The sequence below is a fragment of the Ursus maritimus genome, unplaced genomic scaffold (assembly GCF_017311325.1).
Source record: "Ursus maritimus isolate PB19 unplaced genomic scaffold, ASM1731132v1 scaffold_2, whole genome shotgun sequence".
Taxonomy (NCBI): Eukaryota; Metazoa; Chordata; class Mammalia; order Carnivora; family Ursidae; genus Ursus; species Ursus maritimus.
The window spans coordinates 36,729,354-36,749,640 of NW_024424452.1; the positions used below are offsets into that span (position 1 = coordinate 36,729,354).

A 20,287-nucleotide genomic window follows, 5' to 3' on the forward strand; every position below is an offset into this window, starting at 1 on the left:
AGCTACTTTTTGAAATTCTAGCAAATTGAGCGCATAAATAAAGGAAAGCGGTCCCTTGGGGTTGGAAAACGGAGTTACAAATACTGAATGGGAGAAGAAAGAATGAACCCTGCAGGTCTGGGTTGGAATTAGAGACAGTGTAAACTCATGGATGTACACATCCCATCCGTTTCCCAGCTCTGTTCTCCAAGAAGTAATGATGCCACAGTAGTTCTAATTGTACAGCAGAGAAACCACATTGACCACCCTTTGTAAACACGTGAACCCTGGAAAGTATGTACCTCTTCATGTTATGCAGAGAACACAGCGTCACTTCCGTGGTCTCTCCTGCCCAGAGTGTGGAACCTGAGTCTAAACAGGATGAAACATCAGACAGACCCAACTTGAGGGACATTCTACAAAATAAATGGCTCATATTCTTCAAAAATGGCAGTTGTGAATTACAAAGAATTATGAATTGTTTCAGATTAAAGAAGTCTAAAAAAGACATGACAACTGAATGCAACGGTCGCACGATTTTGAATTCTTACTATAAGGGATTTATTGGAACAACTGACGACACTTCAATAAGGTCTGCAGATTAAGTATTGCTTCAGTCTTATTTTCCTGATACTGAAAACTGGACTGTGGATATGTAAGGGAATTCACTGTTCTCCCCCACAAAAAGGAGTGAACACTTATCCATGGGGTTGTCACGAGCATTTACCAAAGCAAATGTGCTGATTCACATAGCACAAAACACTGGCTAAATACAGGGGAAGATCATCATTGGGAAGAGGATCTCTCGGGACAAGGTGGGTTTTAAGAAACCACCGGCTCCGGTGCCGAACGACTAGGCTTCGCCAGGGTCCCCTGGGTCACTCGGAGGGGTTCCGCTCACAGAAGCGGGATCCGCAGGTGCCCAGGTTTCCAGCAGGCAGGAATCCAACAACAGCCCGGGCGCGACCCGGCGGGCCTTCCTGTTCCAGCTCCCGAGAGTGGGCAGGGTAAAAAGGAAATTTGGTGAGCCCTGGACGGAAGCTGGATTCGGGGACTGCCGCCCACTGGGTCCCGGTGAGGGAGCCAGACCCCCGAGATGACCGGCACCTCCAAAGGCGAGCCCAAGGTTGCCTGGCAGGCGGCGGGGTGTGAGCACGGCTGCTTTCAGCTCTGTTTTGAGAAAACACAGCTAGTTCTCAATCTAAAAAAAAAAAACAAAACGGTCTTTAAAATGGTCACAGGAGACATTCTGCATGGGGTGAGAAATTAAGGGTGTTTGTGACGTTTCTGCCCTGCCACGTAGAGCCCGTCCCGGGTTCTGCAGGAGAACATGGCATCGCTGCCCGGCCGCCTTACCCGGAGGTACTAGTACGCAAATCATCCCCAAGGGCAGCCAACACGGTTCAGCACCGCCTGTAGCGTGGAAGCTGCCAGCACCTCGGCCAGCTGGTGTGGCCTTCGCCTCAGGCCCTGGGCCTGAACCCGGGCTCTGAAGTTAGGGGCGCGCCCGCTGCTAGGGGTTTGCGGGGGCTTCTCCCGGGTGCGGAAGGCCAGGTACGACGCGGCAGCGGGCACACCCCTCGGGGCCCGTGGTCACACACAAACAGCTCTGTCGATGGACTCGGACCATCAACTCCAAACATGGGGAGACAAAATGGCGGCCGTGTCTCCGGCCGAAGCCACATACGGGTTCCGCGGCACTCAGGACCTACAACTCCCAGAGTGCTCTCGGTCGAAAGTGGGAGGGCGGGGAGCGCGCTAGCGTCCCTCGATGTGGCGCTGGGCCCTGTACCCCGCCCCCTCCCAGCCGAAACCCTCTGGAATACGTGGCTCGCTGCGGTCCGCTCACCCGCCCTTCCTCGCACTGGCCGAAGGGATTCGTAGTTCATTGGTAGCGGTGTTGACCCTCCCTCGGGTCTTAAGAAACTACAGTTCCCGATGTGGCTTCGGCGCCTGCGCACAAAGCCGCAGGGCGTACTACGGTTCCCGGCGGTCCCTGCGACGCGCGCGGGTGCGTGCTGACGCGCTCAGTTGGTCGTGCTGACGTGCAGCGCGGCCCAGGCGGGGTGCGAGTGGCGCAGTCGGAGCCCGCTGCGGCCCCTGAGGAAGCGAGGAGGCGTCGGTGTCGGCTGAGGCGGGCGGACCGGCGAGGCGAGGCGGCAGCTCCAGGCCCCGAGGGACTCGGGAGCTTAAGCAGCGGCAGCGGCAGCACCTCTCCCCCTCAGAGGCGGCGGGCGGAGGCGGCGGCGGCGGGTGAGAGGGTGAGGGAGCGCGCGAGCCGGGTGGGGGAGGGGCGGCGGCCCCCGGCGCGAGGCCAAAGCGCGCGGAGAACGGTCCAGGCCGCCGCGCGCACGCGCGTTCGCCGCCCCTAGCTCACGCGGACGCCCTCGCTTGCCTGCTTCCCCTCCTCCCCTCGCTTTCGTTCGGTTCCTGTCGCGCGCGGGCTTTTACTGCCCTCCCCCTCCCCCATGGCAACGGCTCGCGCCGCCGACTGCTCTCGGGTTCGTGCGCGCTCGCGACGAGGAGGGGGGAGCGCGCGCCTCGGCTTCTCGCCTCCCCCACGCTTGCGGCCGAGGAGGCCCTCCCGCGGCTGCCCCTTCCGACATTTTCTCGGCGGGGAGGCGGCGGGGGCCTGTCCCCGGATCTCTTCCTCCGAGCCTCTCCGGCCTCCGGCTTCCCCGTCCCTCCCGGGGGCCTGCGGTCCGGCGCGGAGCCTCCCAGACTCTTGGGCGCCACGCAGCCCCCTCCCCCATGTCTCAAGGCCGAAAATAGGCCTTGGCGGCCCCGCCGCTGCAGGCAGGCCTGGGACTAGGTGCCCCGCATATTGGGGCCCTTCGGACTCCTTACTGTTTGTCTCGAAGCGGTAGGGAGAGGAGAGCTGCAAACCTTGGTTTTTTTTCTTTTTCCTTTTTTTTTTTGAAAGACGTGTTCAGCTGAGGTACATAAAGATAGATCATGCGCTTCTCTTTCTCTTAAATTTTTTTTAGTTTTTCACTTTTTCGCTGTCTTCTCAAAAGTTGTGTTAAAGCTGGGGAGGCCGTAGGAGCCCTTCCTTGGGAAGAAAACGCTGGGCGCCGATTCAGGCATTATTTGGCACCCAACTCTTCCGAGCCTTCGTTTCCACTCAGGCTTATCTAAGATGTCGTCTGGACCAAAAATGTAAAAAGAGCGTCTCGTTGTCTTTTAAGTGTGTGGGTTTAGATCTTTTCTTGAGCTAATATTTAAAATTTGGGGGTTCCCCAGTGTCCGCTTAGCTACCGAAATGCCCCCTTACTGTGCGCCTATGTCCATTTTTCTGCACACCGACCTCGTTTTTGGTGCGTTTCTTTTCTTGAGTATTTCAGTATTGAATTTCCAGATTCCTTTATATTTTTTTGTTAGTTTGGCGTCGTGATAAAATTCCCAACAAAAGAAATTCTGTTGTCTTGCTTTGCAGCTTGTTTTTATTCTCTGACTTTAGCTTGGATAACTTGTGTACTCACAGCCTGTGGACCCCAGTTAAGAATGCTTGTTTTATAAACTTACCTGGTTTTGGTGATTTCTCTGTTTGTTGGTGTTCCCCTTTGGTGTTTCCTTTTAGTGTTTTTAGGACTGCCTCCGAAGGTGTGGGCTGTTATGGGGGGGGGGGCTTGTTCCCTGAAAGTTCTACAATTCGTTGTGTTTTAATACCCTTTCCTTAGCAGCTACCGGTTTTCCCTCCTAAGGGAGTGGGAGGATTTTTGTGTGAGGTGGTATGGAAGTGTGGGTGAATGGTTAAGCTGAAGAATTAATTGTATGTCAGAAGCATTCTGTAAGGGAGGCAGAAATTAGGTGGGGTTTAGAGAGGCAAAGAAGGACCTAAGTTTAGAGTGGGGAGGATTGGTATTTGAGAAAACAAAAGTGAAGTCTGGAAGGTAGAGAAACTGATTTCTTGTGCTGTAAAGAGATTTTCCATTTTTTGGGTACATTCTATTTTTCCTAGATGTAGCCTTATTTGTCACTGCTTTACCTTAGTGTGGTTTTCTCTTATTGTTTTTAGTCCTCTTGAGTGCTACTGGGATTGGGCAAGGATCCAGCCTTTAGAATTTGGGTATAGAGGTACAAGCAGTTCTGGAATTGGGCAATTTTCCTTCCATTCACTGTCTCCCCATACTTAAAATTTTGTTGTTTTACGTTCTTTGAGGTATTTGTGTACTCTTTTTTTTATTCTGGAATTTTTAAATTAAAGAGTTTCTTTTTATCCAATTTTATCTCTCTCAATCTCTCCACTGTTCGTTGGGTTTTGTCTTGGGGTAGTTTTCCCTCATATTTAGGCTTTTTGAAGCTGTCTTGGACAGAATGAGATGGGAGAAGAAATAAAGTGTATATATAGGGAAAAGGAATAGGGTATGTATAACTAAGAAATCTAACCAGAAGAATGGGGGCTTGAGGGCTCTTCAGAGCCATGTTGGGGTTGGAACAGGTTGAGAGGATAGAATTTGGTAGAAGGTATGGAGATAAGATGAGAGGGATAAGGCAGAGCTGGAAGAGAAACTCTGGGAAGTGAGATACAGGGGATTGATAGGGAAAGCTGATTGATGTTAGTGAAGGGGGGGTATAGAGAGTGAGGGGACTTCTGAAGAAGTTTAGGGCAAGGAATGTAGAGGGTATGGGAACAGTTGGAGCAGAGGAGGCTGATTTGATGTATTCAGAGCATTGAGTTGAAAACAGGTGATGTTTACGAGGAGCTAATGAGACTTGGGTGAGCTGCAAATCATGTAAGAAATCCTATTGGGAAGGAGATTAAAGGAGTAAGATACCAGGTGGGGTAGTTGATAGGAGGCTTTGAAGTATTTGGAATCAAGGAAATGGTCTCTTACCTCTGGGAGGTAAAGTACAAGAGGATTATGTATACAAGGTTCATATGTTTCTGATATGCATAGTGGCCTTTATTCTTGAGTGTGACTTGGCCTATGTCAGGAACAAATCAGTCCACCTGTTCAAATACGTAGGGGATTGATTAGTCTGTTTTGTTTTCATAACAGGGTAGTCTGAAATTCTCAGGTCAGGTCTTAGAAGGATCTTTGAACTTGGATTGTGGGACTTAGTTGCCACAGATCTGTGGTGGTTGTTGTGCCGTATTTGGAGGCCTCAGTTACCAGATGTTAGGGATTAGATTAGTTGGTGGAGACATCACTTGTGCTTATTGGGGCTAAAGGAGAATAAAGAGGCAGTGTGGAGAAATTTGAGAGAAATGGATTCTCGTTTTCTTAGGGTGGAAAAGAAGAACGTCTAGGTGCAAACAAAAATGGAAATAGCTCTTGCAGTTTGGGGAAAAGGCTGTAAGAGCTGGGCAGTGATTCTAATAAAATAATGGGAAGGGTAAGAAAGGGGTTTTTTTTGTTAGCAGACTAGGAGGATTACGCGGCTAAAGGTGGTTTAGTGTGGAGATTCATGTTGAAACAGGGATGAAGGAGAACAAGGATTTGGGTGGTGGTGAGTGGTTAGTTTGGGGTCAGGGGCCTGACCCGTGTTTCCCCGCTCCCCCTCAGGAGCGGTGGTGCCCCCCCGGGCACGGGGCCATGTACAACGGGATCGGGCTGCCGACGCCCCGGGGCAGCGGCACCAACGGCTACGTCCAGCGCAACCTGTCCCTGGTGCGGGGCCGCCGGGGTGAGCGGCCTGACTACAAGGGAGAGGAGGAACTGCGGCGCCTGGAGGCTGCCCTGGTGAAGCGGCCTAATCCTGACATCCTGGACCACGAGCGCAAGCGGCGCGTGGAGCTGCGATGCCTCGAGCTGGAGGAGATGATGGAAGAGCAGGGGTGAGGGGAGGGCTGGGGGAGAGCCAAGCACTGAGTGAGTGCAGAGCTGGGGGAATTAGGTGGGGTATAGGGCTCTTAGGACTGGTTGAAGAGGCCTGGAGAGGAGTTGTAGGATGGGAGGAGATAAAGGAGCTAGCAAATGGAAAGGAGTTAAGGGGACAGCTCAAGGTGAGAGGTGAGGAAACTGTCTGCGAGAAGAGGAAGCCTCAGGGAGTCTTTATTATTTAGGTGAAGGCACATGGGGAAAGAGGGGAGCCATAGAGAAAAATGTGCTTTAAGGGGAGAGGTGGGAAAGCAGGTACCAGAGAAGACAAGAGCTAAGGTATAAGCTGACAGGTGATGTCATTGGTAGAGAAATGGAAGGTAAATGGATTTAAGGATTGAGACCTTGGAAAGTATGGAAGGCAGGAAAACAGGAATTGGAATAATATCTGGATAAAAGGGGATCATGGGTTGGGTAGGGAAGTGAAATTTTGGAAAAAGGGGCACAATCAGGCAGAAGACCTTGTAGAGCAGTGGTTTTCAAACTTCAGCAGTGGCACGCTTTTTATACAATGTACCTTTGGAATCTCAGGAAATACCTGTTGTTGAAGTTGGGGGGAGCACCTGGAACTCTGCTTAACTTTCCTCTTTTGGCCCCTGGAGTGTAGCATGTTTAAAATCCACTGTTCTAGAGGCTAAAGTAAGTGGAGAGAAGAAAGATAACAGCCAAAGATCAGAAAGATTTAAGAGAAAGGCCCTTTGGGTGACAGTGAGTGAAAAGTTTTATGTGTGCATGGAAAGGGAAGGGATCCTCCTGGGAATGAGGAAACTGTAAACCTGGGACTGGGGAAAGTGCCTTGTCAAGCTTTAACCTGAAGGGATTTGTTCTTTAGGTACGAGGAACAGCAAATTCAGGAAAAAGTGGCTACCTTTCGACTCATGTTGCTGGAGAAGGATGTGAACCCTGGGGGCAAGGAAGAGACCCCAGGACAGAGGCCAGCGTGAGTGTTTTCACTGTTTCCTCTGGACGCTAAATAGCTGCTTCTGTTATCCTCTCGTTGTACCTTGTACTTTCTCCCTGCTCTCATCTTCTTGTCCCAGTCCCATTTGGCTGCCTACAGTTGTGTGAATATGACTGTGTTCTTTGCCAACTCCTTCTGACCTTTGCCTTTTTTTCCCTCTTAGGGTAACTGAGACTCACCAGTTGGCAGAACTGAATGAGAAGAAAAACGAGCGACTCCGCGCTGCCTTTGGCATCAGTGATTCCTATGTGGATGGCAGCTCTTTTGATCCTCAGCGTCGTGCTCGAGAAGCTAAACAACCAGCTCCAGAGCCTCCCAAACCTTACAGGTACTCAAGGCCAAGAAACACATGTCAGCTGCTTTTCTCGATTTTAAGTACTCTTTGTTTGTATTTGTGGGTTTTTTGGTTTTTTTTTTTTCTGTTCTTTGTGGGGTTTATTGAACAGTTTCTTATCAGACTGTTTAGATTTTGTTGTTTCGAAGTTGAAATGTCTAAGATTTGTCTTAACACTCACCCTGCCGCTTACCATCTTTCTCCAAGCCTTGTCCGGGAGTCCAGCAGTTCTCGCTCACCAACCCCAAAGCAAAAGAAGAAAAAAAAGAAGAAAGATAGAGGACGGTAAGTTAGTTGGAAAGTTACTGTAATAGCCAGTGAACCAATCATGTCGTTTCCGTTTTCTTTCTGGAAGTAGTTCTTGGAAGCAGGTGAAAGTTGTCAGATAAGTCAGGGAAGAGGGAGTTACCATTCAGATTTCAGTCAGAGAATGAATATGTATGTTTCTTCAGTGGGGAAGGGTTGATTCTGCAGTTTTGCCGACTAAGAACTAACCAGCAACGTCTTAAATTGGATTTTCTTTTTCATTTTGAGACTTGTTGCTTTATGCTAGAGGTACGTAGGCCTCTTGGAGAGTAAGTCAGTCTGAGACATTGGTGCTGTGTTTTTTTTTTTTTTTTTTTTAAGAAGCCTCTTTTGGGGGTGAATTGTAAGTGGGAAGGTCAGGGAAGGAGCCGAGCAGAATGACTTTGTTTTTGAATCCATCTTTAGCAGGTCAGAGAGCAGCTCTCCTCGACGAGAGAGGAAGAAGAGCTCTAAGAAGAAGAAGCACAGGTATGAGGTGGGAGTACGTGGAGTGATTGGAGAGGCTTGATGAGTCCAGGCATAGGTATTGGTTCATGTTTTTTTTCCCCTCCCTTCCTCTCCCTCTTAACAGGTCAGAGTCTGAATCCAAAAAACGGAAGCATAGGTAAGACCTTTTTGGGGTATAAGGGGCATAGTGGCACATGGAACGGTGAGCCAGGTTGGCCTTGCCTGTTCTCTAGGGTGTTTCTTGGAATATAGCTCAATTCTTCTATGTTGCATTGTTAATAATTTCCTGTTTCTTTCTATTTCACTTTTGATTTTATTCTAAAATGATGATTATTTTTAATAATCTCACTTTCATTTGTCAGGTCTCCCACTCCAAAGAGCAAACGTAAATCTAAGGACAAGAAGCGGAAGCGGTGAGTGAATTTAATTGGAGGGTAATTTGCTTAGCAAGTAGGTGAAGGCTACCTGGTGGGGAATAGGGGAGAATTAGTTATGTCCTTGACTGATGATGGAGGGTTGAGAGATGGATGAGGAGAGTCCAGTACAAGTATGATAGCACCCTGAGTTGCGGCGGCCTTCCTTCAGGTCTCGAAGTACAACACCAGCCCCCAAGAGCCGCCGGGCCCACCGTTCAACATCTGCTGACTCTGCTTCCTCTTCTGATACTTCCCGCAGTCGGTAAGGGGTGGTCCAAGAGGAAGGGAGGGAGAGGGACTTGTGGGTTAATCAATTTAATATTTATTGAGCGCCCACGGTGTGCTAGGCGCTGCACAGACCATTCGGAAGACACGGTCCCTGCCCTCTAGGAGCTGACAGGCTAAAGCAACAGGATGGACAGACATATACATTTCCCCTTCTCTTTTTTTTTTTGTTTTTGTGTTTATTTTGTTATTTTTTGTTTTGTTCTGATGTATATGGACTGCCAGAATAGGGGGGGTGGTGGTTTGTTCGTGGTGTCTGGGGGAGGAAGGAATCCTTACCCTGGCTTCCTTAATCGGGGAAGGCTTCCTGAAGGAGGTGGGCTCAGAGGTGAGTTGTGAATGAAGTGGGTAGGGAATGGGCAGGGTGGAGGGTTTGGGGAGGTTGGGGGAGGTGAATAAAGGGGTAGAGGGAGAACGTTTTTGGGGACTGTGTTGGGAAGAAAAGGACCAAAGTGAATTGGACTTGAATTTCTATGAGTGGTTTGAGTCGTGTGTGTAAGAGAAGGCTTTTTGGAAGAGGGTTTGTATAGTCAGGAAAGGTGGATGGGAGCTGGGGAGGGGGTTCTCTGTTCTCCCCTGAGCTGATTTCCTTCCTCTTCCCTGCCCTCAATTACCTTCCTCAGGTCTCGAAGTGCAGCAGCAAAAACCCATACAACTGCCTTGACTGGGCGAAGTCCTTCCCCTGTTTCAGGGCGTCGAGGGGAGGGAGATGCACCTTCTAAGGAACCAGGTACCACCAACACAGGGCAGCCTAGCAGCCCAGAGCCCTCTACAAAGCAGCCTAGCAGTCCTCATGAAGACAAAGATAAAGACAAGGAGGTATGTCACTGAGTTAATGGATGTTTATTGGGTTGCAGGGTTAGGATGGGTTTTTGAAGTGAAGAAGGGAAGTGAAGTTTTTGAAGGACCTGAATTAGTTCTTTTTTATGCACTTCTCATTTATCAAGATCTGTTTTGCATCTGCAAGTTTTTTAGAATTATTTCTTTCAAAGTGGCCTGGTTATTAATAGGTTTTACGTTAATATCGTTTTATAATTTTATGTACAACTTGGGCAAAAGGTTTTTTAAAAATTGTATCTAGTCTCACTACTTGTGATAGCTCTAGTTTTTTTATTTTGTTAAATGTTGGTTGTAGCTAACTAGGAGTTTTCAACCCACTTGGGGTGCTGCCTGCAATTTGAAAACACTACTGTATTTGTCTTTTCAGTACCTGTCATCTTACGGTTATTCTGATTGAGCTCTATTCATGATGTTTTCTTGCTTCAGCTATTACATAAATTGCTCTTTGCTAAATTCTTAGCTCTTTTGTCCATTTTCCATGTCATCCAGAGTTACTTTCTCTAAACTACAAGTTGGTCACCACAAAAATTTTTCATATTTAAAGCTTTTATAACTTGGTTTCCTTTTTTGTAGTTCACCGTAGTCTTGTTTACATAAATCATGTCAAACCTTTGCTTTTGTTCTTTTATTTCTGTATTCTTTTTGAAGGATGAAGTCAGATGCCTCCCACTTTGGGAAACCTGCTTTGTTTCTCCATTTTAAAAAAGTGTCTTTTTTTTAACATTGCCATGGCATTTTGTTGTGGTTGTTACCAAATGTCATGCATTAGTTGTTTGCATTGTGTTTTTTCCTAGATAAGGCTTTTAAAGTGACAGCTTGTCCACATTTTCGTGTTTTCCCTATTGTCTTTTTATATGATCTTTTGTTAATAACGGCGTGTGGTCAGGAAAGGGACCAGTTGGTGTAATGGGGTGTGTAGAGAAAAATTTCATTGGGAAGGGTGTTGGGCTCTTACAGGTGATAGGAAGTTTTCGTGCTCATGTTCCTATCCATACTTTTTTTCCCCACTCTTAGAAATCTGCAGTTCGACCTAGCCCCTCTCCGGAAAGGAGCAGCACAGGCCCAGAACCACCTGCTCCCACTCCGCTCCTTGCTGAGCAACATGGCGGCTCCCCACAATCCCTTGCAACAACCACCTTAAGTCAGGAGCCAGTGAACCCCCCATCTGAGGTTTCCCCACCCCGGGGCTGTTCACTACCTAAGTCTCCTGAGAAACCGCCCCAGTCTTCTTCAGAGAGCTGCCCACCATCCCCTCAACCTACCAAAGTTTCTCGACATGCCAGCTCTTCCCCCGAAAGTCCTAAACCTGCACCAGCTCCTGGGTCCCGCCGAGAGATTTCTTCTTCTCCCGCATCCAAGAGTCGCTCACATGGCCGGGCAAAGCGGGATAAGTCACATTCTCATTCCCCTTCTCGAAGAGTGGGGAGGTCCCGTAGCCCTACCACTACTAAGAGGGGACGATCTCGGTCTCGAACCCCTACCAAGAGAGGTCATTCACGGTCCCGGTCCCCTCAGTGGCGTAGGTCCCGGTCTGCACAGAGGTGGGGACGATCCAGAAGCCCCCAGCGACGTGGCCGCTCTAGGTCTCCTCAGCGACCAGGCTGGTCTAGAAGCAGAAATACCCAGAGAAGAGGCAGGTCTAGATCAGCAAGGCGAGGCAGGTCACACTCTAGATCCCCAGCCACTAGGGGCAGATCTCGTTCTAGAACGCCAGCCCGTCGGGCCAGGTCTCGCTCTAGAACACCCGCCAGGCGGAGATCACGATCCAGAACACCTGCCAGACGTAGGTCTCGCTCTAGAACACCAGCCCGGCGGGGCAGGTCTCGCTCTAGAACACCTGCTAGGCGCAGATCTAGGACCCGATCACCAGTACGACGGAGGTCTCGTAGCAGGTCACCAGCCAGGAGAAGTGGCAGGTCACGCTCTAGAACCCCAGCCAGACGTGGTCGGTCACGCTCTCGAACCCCAGCCAGAAGAGGGAGATCTCGGTCTAGGACACCCGCAAGACGAGGACGATCTCGGTCTAGGACACCTGCAAGACGAGGACGATCTCGGTCTAGGACACCTGCAAGACGAGGACGATCTCGGTCTAGGACACCTGCAAGACGAAGATCTCGTAGTAGAAGTGTAGTTAGACGGGGAAGATCTCACTCAAGAACACCACAAAGAAGAGGCAGGTCTGGTTCGTCATCAGAGCGGAAGAACAAATCCAGAACGTCACAGAGAAGGAGCAGGTCCAACTCAAGCCCAGAAATGAAAAAATCTCGCATTTCTTCAAGGCGGAGCAGGTCTCTCTCTTCACCACGGTCCAAAGCAAAATCTCGATTGTCTTTGAGGCGAAGCCTTTCAGGGTCATCTCCATGTCCTAAACAGAAGTCTCGGACACCACCAAGGCGCAGTCGCTCTGGATCGTCCCAACCAAAAGCTAAATCAAGAACACCACCAAGACGAAGTCGATCTGGTTCTTCTCCTTCTAATCAGAAATCTAAAACACCATCAAGACAGAGTTGTTCCAGTTCATCTCCTCAACCTAAAGTCAAGTCTGGAACGCCACCAAGGCAAGGGTCTGTAACAAGTCCCCAGGCAAATGAACAATCTGCAACAACACAGATACAGAGCCGTTCAGAATCATCACCTGACCCTGAGGTGAAATCTACAACTCCTTCAAGACATAGTTGCTCTGGGTCCTCTCCTCCTAGAGTGAAATCTAGCACACCTCCGAGACGGAGCCGATCTGGGTCGTCATCTCCACAACCCAAAGTGAAGGCAGTAACGTCACCAATCCAAAGCCATTCCGGCTCCTCTTCTCCAAGTCCTAGCAGGGTGACATCTAAAACACCTCCAAGGCAAAGCAGATCAGAGTCTCCTTGCTCCAAGGTGGAATCTAGATTGTTGCAAAGACACAGCCGTTCTAGGTCGTCCTCACCAGATACCAAAGTGAAACCTGGAACACCACCAAGACAAAGTCACTCGAGGTCTACTTCGCCATGCCCTAAAGTAAAGCCCCAAACTCCATCGGGGTACAGTCTTTGTGGATCAAAGTCACCATGTTCCCAAGAGAAGTCTAAAGACTCATCAGCACAAAGTTCTGGATCCTTCTCTCTCTGTCCAGGAGTAAAGTCTAGCACACCACCAGGAGAGCTGTATTTTGCCGCCTCCTCTTTGCAACAGAAAGGACAATCTCAAACTTCACCAGACCCTAGGTCTGATACTTCAAGTCCAGAAATGAAACAGAGTCACTCTGAGTCTCCATCTCTGCAGAGCAAATCTCAGACACCTCTTAAGGGTGGCCGGTCCAGGTCCTCCTCTCCAATCACTGAGCTGGCACCCAAATCTCCAGCAAGACAAGAAAGAAGCGAATTATCAAGTCCTAAGCTAAAATCTGGAATGTCTCCTGAGCAGAGCAAGTCTCAGTCTGACTCTTCCCCATATATTGCAGTGGACTCTAAGTCTCTTCTGGGGCATAGTAGATTGGAGCCTTCTGAATCAAAAGAGAAGACAGTCTTACTCCTTCAGGAGGATATTACTGCATCATCTCCTAGACCAAGGGACAGATCGAGTCCTCTTCCAGTGCAGGATAAGCCTGATTCCTCACCAGTACTCAGAGAGATGCCTAAAACCCCGTCAAGGGAAAGAGGTGGTGGTGTTGGATCATCTCCAGACACAAAAGACCAAAGTGCGTTAGCTAAGCCAAGCCAAGAAGAGGAGTTAATGGAGGTGGTAGAGAAATCTGAGGAATCCTCAAACCAGGTTCTCTCCCATTTGTCTCCGGAACTTAAAGAAGTGGCTGGAAGTAACTTTGAATCATCTCCTGAAATAGAAGAAAGACCCACTGTGTCTTTGACTCTTGACCAAAGCCAGTCGCAGACTTCTTTGGAAGTAGAAGTCCCTGCAGTAGCTTCAGCTTGGAGTGGGCCACATTTTTCTCCAGAACATAAGGAACTGTCTAATTCTCCCCCGAGGGAGAATAGTTTTGGGTCACCTTTAGAATTCAGAAACTCAGGCCCTGTTGCAGAAATGAATACTGGATTTTCTCCTGAAGTTAAAGAAGATTTGAATGGATCTTTTCCTAATCAGCTGGAGACAGATCCATTTGTAGACCTGAAAGAACAATCAACAAGGTCCTCTAGGCGCAGCAGTTCTGAGTTATCCCCAGATGCAGTGGAAAAAGCTGGAATGTCTTCAAATCAGAGTGTTTCTTCACCAGTACTTGATGCAGTACCCAGAACACCATCAAGGGAAAGAAGTAGCTCTGCATCTCCTGAACTGAAAGATGGCTTACCCAGAACCCCTTCGAGGAGGAGCAGGTCTGGGTCTTCTCCAGGCCTTAGAGATGGGTCTGGGACTCCTTCAAGACACAGCCTATCTGGGTCCTCTCCTGGAATGAAAGATATACCTAGAACACCGTCCAGGGGGAGAAGCGAATGTGATTCTTCTCCAGAACCAAAAGCTTTGCCTCAGACTCCTAGGCCAAGAAGTCGTTCACCATCCTCCCCAGAGCTCAACAACAAGTGTCTTACCCCCCAGAGAGAAAGAAGTGGGTCAGAATCCTCAGTTGAACAGAAGACTGTGGCTAGGACTCCTCTTGGTCAGAGGAGTCGATCTGGATCTTCTCAAGAACTTGACGGGAAGCCAAGTGGATCCCCTCAAGAAAGAAGTGAATCAGACTCTTCTCCAGATTCTAAAGCTAAGACACGAGTACCGCTTAGAGAAAGGAGTCGCTCTGGATCATCTCCAGAGATTGAGAGCAAATCCCGACCTTCTCCTCGGCGCAGTAGATCTGGCTCATCTCCTGAAGTTAAAGATAAACCAAGAGCAGCACCCAGGGCACAGAGTGGTTCTGATTCCTCCCCTGAACCCAAGGCCCCTGCCCTTCGGGCTCTTCCCAGACGAAGCAGGTCAGGTTCATCAAGTAAAGGCAGAGGTCCTTCTCCTGAAGGAAGCAGCAGTTCAGAGTCGTCTCCAGAACACCCACCCAAATCCAGAACTGCTAGAAGAAGCTCTAGGTCGTCACCAGAGCCTAAGACCAAGTCCCGTACTCCACCTCGCCGTCGCAGCTCTCGATCATCTCCTGAGCTGACTAGGAAGGCCAGACTCTCTCGTAGAAGCCGCTCTGCATCATCCTCACCGGAGACCCGTTCTAGAACTCCTCCAAGACGCCGAAGAAGTCCTTCAGTGTCTTCCCCGGAGCCAGCTGAAAAGTCAAGATCCTCACGCCGCCGGCGCTCAGCTTCATCCCCACGTGCTAAAACAACTTCAAGGAGAGGCCGTTCTCCTTCACCAAAGCCTCGTGGGCTCCAGAGGTCCCGTTCGCGCTCAAGGAGGGAGAAAACCAGAACAACTCGACGTCGAGATAGGTCTGGATCTTCTCAGTCAACCTCTCGGAGAAGACAGCGGAGCCGGTCAAGGTCTCGGGTCACTCGTCGGCGGAGGGGAGGCTCTGGTTACCACTCAAGGTCTCCTGCCCGGCAGGAGAGTTCCCGAACTTCTTCCCGACGCCGAAGAGGCCGTTCTCGGACACCCCCGACGAGTCGGAAGCGGTCCCGCTCACGCACCTCACCAGCTCCTTGGAAACGTTCAAGGTCTCGGGCCTCTCCAGCTACTCATCGGCGATCCCGGTCCAGAACACCTCTGGTCAGCCGCCGTAGGTCCAGGTCTCGAACCTCACCAGTCAGTCGGAGACGATCAAGGTCCAGGACATCAGTGACTCGACGAAGATCTCGATCCAGGGCATCCCCAGTGAGTCGAAGGCGATCCAGGTCTAGAACACCACCAGTAACCCGCCGTCGATCAAGGTCCAGAACACCGACACGTCGGCGCTCCCGTTCTAGAACTCCGCCTGTGACCCGAAGAAGGTCTAGATCTAGGACTCCACCAGTAACCAGAAGGCGATCTCGAAGCAGAACTTCTCCTATCACTCGCAGAAGGTCGAGATCCAGAACGTCCCCAGTCACTCGCAGGAGATCTAGATCTCGCACGTCTCCGGTAAATCGAAGGAGGTCCCGCTCTCGAACTTCTCCAGTGACACGCCGCCGATCTCGGTCCCGAACACCTCCAGCTATTCGGCGCCGCTCTAGGTCTCGGACCCCACTGTTGCCACGCAAACGTTCTCGAAGTCGCTCTCCACTTGCTATCCGCCGCCGTTCTAGATCCCGTACTCCGCGAACAACTCGGGGCAAACGGTCCTTAACAAGATCTCCTCCTGCCATCCGAAGGCGTTCTGCATCTGGAAGTAGTTCTGATCGTTCACGTTCTGCTAGTCCTCCGGCAACAAGGAATCATTCTGGTTCTCGGACACCTCCAGTAGCGCTCAATAGCTCCAGAATGAGTTGCTTCAGTCGTCCTAGTATGTCACCAACACCTCTGGACCGCTGTCGATCACCTGGAATGCTTGAACCCCTTGGCAGCTCTAGAACACCGATGTCTGTCCTGCAGCAAGCTGGTGGCTCCATGATGGATGGTCCAGGTCCCCGAATTCCAGATCACCCAAGAACATCTGTGCCAGAAAATCACGCACAGTCTAGAATTGCACTTGCCCTGACAGCCATCAGTCTTGGCACTGCTCGGCCGCCTCCATCCATGTCTGCTGCTGGCCTTGCTGCAAGAATGTCCCAGGTTCCAGCTCCAGTGCCTCTCATGAGTCTCAGAACGGCCCCAGCTGCTAGCCTGGCCAGTAGGATTCCTGCAGCCTCTGCAGCAGCCATGAACCTGGCCAGCGCCAGGACACCTGCCATACCAACAGCAGTGAACTTGGCTGACTCGAGAACACCAGCTGCAGCAGCAGCCATGAACTTGGCCAGCCCCAGAACAGCAGTGGCACCTTCTGCTGTGAACCTTGCTGACCCTCGCACCCCTACAGCCCCAGCTGTGAACCTAGCAGGAGCCAGAACCCCAGCTGCTTTGGCAGCTTTGAGTCTCACTGGCTCTGGCACACCCCCAACTGCTGCAAACTATCCCTCCAGCTCCAGAACACCCCAGGCTGCAGCCCCTGCAAACCTGGTGGGTCCTAGATCTGCACATGCCACAGCTCCTGTGAATATTGCCAGCTCAAGAACCCCTCCTGCCTTGGCACCTGCAAGCCTCACCAGTGCTAGAATGGCTCCAGCCTTGTCTGGTGCAAACCTTACCAGCCCCAGGGTGCCCCTCTCTGCCTATGAGCGTGTTAGTGGCAGAACCTCACCACCGCTTCTTGACAGAGCCAGATCCAGAACCCCACCAGGAGGCCCAGGTTCCAGAACCCCACCATCTGCCCTGAGCCAGTCTAGAATGACCTCTGAGCGGGCTCCCTCTCCTGCCTCTAGAATGGTCCAGGCTCCCTCACAGTGTGTTCTCCCTCCAGCTCAGGATAGACCTAGGTCCCCTGTGCCATCTGCTTTTTCTGACCAGTCCCGAGCTTTGCTTGCCCAGACCACCCCTGTAGCAGGGTCTCAGTCCCTTTCCTCTGGGACAGTGGCCAAGACCACCTCCTCTGCTGGTGACCACAATGGCATGCTCTCTGGCCCTGTCCCTGGAATGTCCCATCCTGAGGGTGGGGAACCACCTGCCTCCACGGGGGCCCAGCAGCCTTCTGCATTGGCCGCCCTGCAGCCAGCAAAGGAGCGGCGGAGTTCCTCCTCCTCCTCCTCCTCCAGCTCCTCCTCTTCGTCGTCGTCGTCCTCGTCCTCTTCCTCCTCCTCCTCTTCTGGTTCCAGTTCTAGCGACTCAGAGGGCTCTAGCCTTCCTGCTCAGCCTGAGGTAGCACTGAAGAGGTGAGGGGCTTGACTTTTAGAACTGTTTCTACGGGGCAGGTTCTGGGGATGGGTGGTGGTGGGGAGGGAGAAGCCCTTTCCAGAGGTTCTCTGCTCTTTGAAGAAGGTATGGGGACCTTGACCCTTAAGCTGGGGGTAGAAGAGAATGCTGGGGTGGGGGCAATGGGGGGAGGAATGGGTCAGATAAAAGTCTCCAAAGGTTCATTCTCTAGAGGATAATGATGAGTTTTCCGTCTCTACAGAGGACAGAACTAGAGGAAATGGACTTAATTTTACAGCAGGAGGGATGGCAGTTAGACCTCAAGAGGAACTCCCTGGGCTGGAAGGATCTTCAGAGGTCATCCCATCCCTCTCCCTGCCTCCAGGCAGGACGGCCCCTCCCCCAGCCAACCCGCGCACACAGGGGCCTCCCCAAACTGTGGCTCTCCATGGAAGGAGACCACCCAGCTCGCCTTCCACACCTGAGCCCAGGGACCTTATTTCTCCATCAGGGACATTCTTGAGGTTTAGCCTTGATTCCTTGTGCTGCGGGCCCCAGCCTGTTGCTTGTGTTAGCAGAGGTTGGGTCAGCTCGGGGCCACTGCTCTCCAGAGAATGCACTCACTGGCTCTCAGCTTGGAAAGCGCGCAGGGCCTTTCTGCGGCACCCCTCCCCCACTGCTGTTCCTACAGGCCAAGGAAGGTAGGGTTGGGGCTGGGGCAGCTTGTCTCCTTGTGACACTCTGCTTCTCCCACAGGGTACCCAGCCCCGCCCCAGCCCCAAAGGAGGCTGTTCGAGAGGGACGTCCTCAGGAGCCGACCCCAGCCAAGAGGAAGAGGCGCTCTAGTAGCTCCAGTTCCAGCTCCTCCTCCTCCTCTTCCTCCTCCTCCTCTTCTTCCTCCTCCTCTTCCTCCTCCTCCTCCTCCTCCTCTTCCTCCTCCTCCTCCTCTTCTACTTCTTCCTCCCCCTCCCCTGCTAAGCCTGGCCCTCAGGCCTTGCCCAAACCTGCAAGCCCCAAGAAGCCGCCCCCTGGCGAGCGGAGGTGAGTGCTGCCTTGCTTGAGGTGGAAGGGGTGGGGTGAGACCCTGGGTGTGAGATCCCTGCTGGGAGTCTCAGGTGGACTGTGGTCTCTGGTTATGTGGGAGGAGTTGGGCTCTCCTCTCCCTACCACCTTCGTTGTGCCCTGTGGTGGCAAAGGGCTTCTCCATCCAAGTGGGTGCTCCAGTCAGAATTGTGGAGTCCTAGGTTCCTTCCTCTCCCTGCCCCTGACATGCAGCCTGTTCCCTGCTCCTAGGTCCCAGGGATTCTAGCTTTTAAATCTCCCCATTGCTACTGCCAGGGCTCTGGTCTGGCCACCGTCATCTTCTCCCGACTCTGTCCACAGCCTCCTCCCTGTCTTCCCTGTCTCCACGCCATTCTCTTCCACACGTAGCCAGAGGGATCTTTCTAAAACGCACATCTGGTTACTTCCCTCCACTCCACAAATCCTTCCGGGACGCCCTGTGGCCTGCAGGATAAAGCCCCACCTCTGCGGGAATGGCGTGTGAGGCTCTTCACCAACTGGCCTTGCCTGCCCTGTGTTCTCCTCTCCTGCCCGCCCCCACACATGCCCTGTGCTCCAGCCACACCCAGCGCCTTGCAGTCTAAGGAGAACCCCATGCCTTTGGACATGCTGTTCCTTCTGCCTGGAATTCCCTTGTCCGCCTGGTGAACTCCTCGTTCTGCAAGACTCCGCTCAAACAGCACCTTCGAGAAGACTACCCTGCCCCTTCCCTGCCCCATGTCCCCTCCCCCCGGGTCCCCAGACCCGTGTACATCGGTCCTTGTGGGGCTGCTTCCCATACACGGGGCCAAGTGGGCCTTCCGTGGCCTGCCTTCACCACCAGACTGAGCCCCTCCAAGGGCAGGGACTGTCTTTATCTTTGCATCCCCCGCTGCACCCCATGCCCTGCCCGTTGGGGCACTCGGTGGATGGTGTGCGGGCGGATGGGTGAGTGAGCAGACAAAGGTGGGTCTGAGGCTGGCCCTGTGTGGTATGAGGTTTGGTGGTCAGGACCTGGGGGGTGGTCCTGAGTGCCGGCTGGTGGGAAAACCGTGGTGCTATGGGGACTTACTCTGCTCCCCAGGTCCCGTAGCCCCCGGAAGCCAATAGACTCCCTTCGAGACTCTCGGTCTCTCAGCTACTCGCCTGCGGAGCGCCGCCGCCCCTCACCCCAGCCCTCACCACGGGACCAGCAGAGGTAGGGCCTCCTGTCGGTAACCAGCCCAGCCTGCCCACCATCACTCTGAACGGTTTTGAGGCCCGAAGGTGCCAGAGGTTGGTGTTGCGTTGTGTGTGGTCTGATGTCTGCCCTGTGTTGTTGCAGCAGCAGCGAGCGGGGTTCCCGCAGAGGCCAGCGTGGGGACAGCCGCTCCCCGGGCCACAAGCGCAGGAGGGAGACACCTAGCCCCCGCCCCGTGCGGCACCGCTCCTCCAGGTGCGTCCTTACGGCACTCAAGTGCCAGGTTCCCTTCTGCGTGCCCCAGCGCTGGCTGATCTCTGCACTGACTGTCCCTTTTTCTGTTGCAGGTCTCCTTGAATTTTTCTGGGGGGAATTCCACCATACCCCAAGTTCTGGAGCTACAGGGAGTGTCCCCTTTCCCCAGCAGAGCCATGGGGAGGGGTCCTTGTCTGCCCCCCTTTGAACCCTGGCAGCATTTTGGGGGAGGGCTCTCTTTTTTCCCTCCCCCACTTTTTTCTTTGTTCCTGTGAAATGTTAATCTCCGTGAGTTTTTCCTGGTTCATGTTTTGGGGGGTTTGGGGTGGGTGGGAATGAGAATGGGAGTTGCGGGAGGGGAGGGTACAGTTGGGGACACCCTGGTCTTGAGTTAGGGCCTGGGAGGCAGTGATGCCCCCTTTTACCTGTAAGTTCCTGGGGGGTCGGTGGTTTGGAACTTGCGAACCTGTGTGTGAGGTGTTCCTGGAAGGAAGGGGCAGGAGTGGAAATTAGTTGGCCCCTACTGCTCCCCGCCCCTGTGAGGTGGTGGCCCCTCCCCCAACTTTTCTTCACGTTTCTTAAAGGCATTTTGGTTTTTTAAAATCTGTACAGCAAGAGCAACTTTTTCTGTCAAATAAAAATGAGAAATGCAGGAATTGGGTCTGTAGATGGTTTATTAGGGGTGGAGAG

General features: G+C 52.0%; 1 protein-coding gene and 1 long non-coding RNA gene across 10 annotated transcripts; one reads left to right on the forward strand and one right to left on the reverse strand.

Annotated features, from left to right (window-relative positions):
* Window positions 1-522: 522 nt before the first annotated feature.
* On the reverse strand, window positions 523-1,965 carry LOC121103835. Its single transcript, XR_005836129.1, has 2 exons — window positions 1,829-1,965; window positions 523-1,180 (listed from the first exon to the last, which is right to left on the reverse strand). It is a non-coding gene; the product is annotated as an uncharacterized LOC121103835 (long non-coding RNA).
* Window positions 1,966-2,003: 38 nt separating this feature from the next.
* On the forward strand, window positions 2,004-20,249 carry SRRM2 (serine/arginine repetitive matrix 2). Of its 9 annotated transcripts, none has more exons than XM_040635473.1 (15): window positions 2,005-2,240; window positions 5,490-5,761; window positions 6,637-6,744; window positions 6,929-7,093; window positions 7,307-7,384; window positions 7,811-7,873; window positions 7,977-8,009; window positions 8,215-8,265; window positions 8,438-8,530; window positions 9,177-9,372; window positions 10,408-17,141; window positions 17,878-18,162; window positions 19,247-19,360; window positions 19,487-19,597; window positions 19,690-20,249. In XM_040635473.1, the coding sequence occupies exons 2-15, from the start codon at window positions 5,520-5,522 to the stop codon at window positions 19,697-19,699; spliced, it is 8,283 nt and encodes a 2,760-aa protein (XP_040491407.1). In that variant the 5' UTR covers window positions 2,005-2,240; window positions 5,490-5,519; the 3' UTR covers window positions 19,700-20,249. The 9 variants fall into 9 exon arrangements, 6 of the variants coding, with proteins under 6 accessions (XP_040491410.1, XP_040491407.1, XP_040491411.1 ...); XM_040635472.1 differs by having other exon boundaries at window positions 2,088-2,232; XM_040635474.1 differs by having other exon boundaries at window positions 2,088-2,232; window positions 19,490-19,597.
* Window positions 20,250-20,287: the final 38 nt, after the last annotated feature.

What these genes read in the sequence shown, in the direction of transcription:
- SRRM2 (XM_040635473.1), top strand. Translation starts at nt 5,520, where the DNA reads ATGTACAACGGGATCGGGCTGCCGACGCCCCGGGGCAGCGGCACCAAC. An exon ending in ACAAAGATAAAGACAAGGAG is followed by an intron (nt 9,373 to 10,407) that starts GTATGTCACTGA and finishes CCCCACTCTTAG; the next exon opens with AAATCTGCAGTTCGACCTAG. An exon ending in CCGCCCCCTGGCGAGCGGAG is followed by an intron (nt 18,163 to 19,246) that starts GTGAGTGCTGCC and finishes TCTGCTCCCCAG; the next exon opens with GTCCCGTAGCCCCCGGAAGC.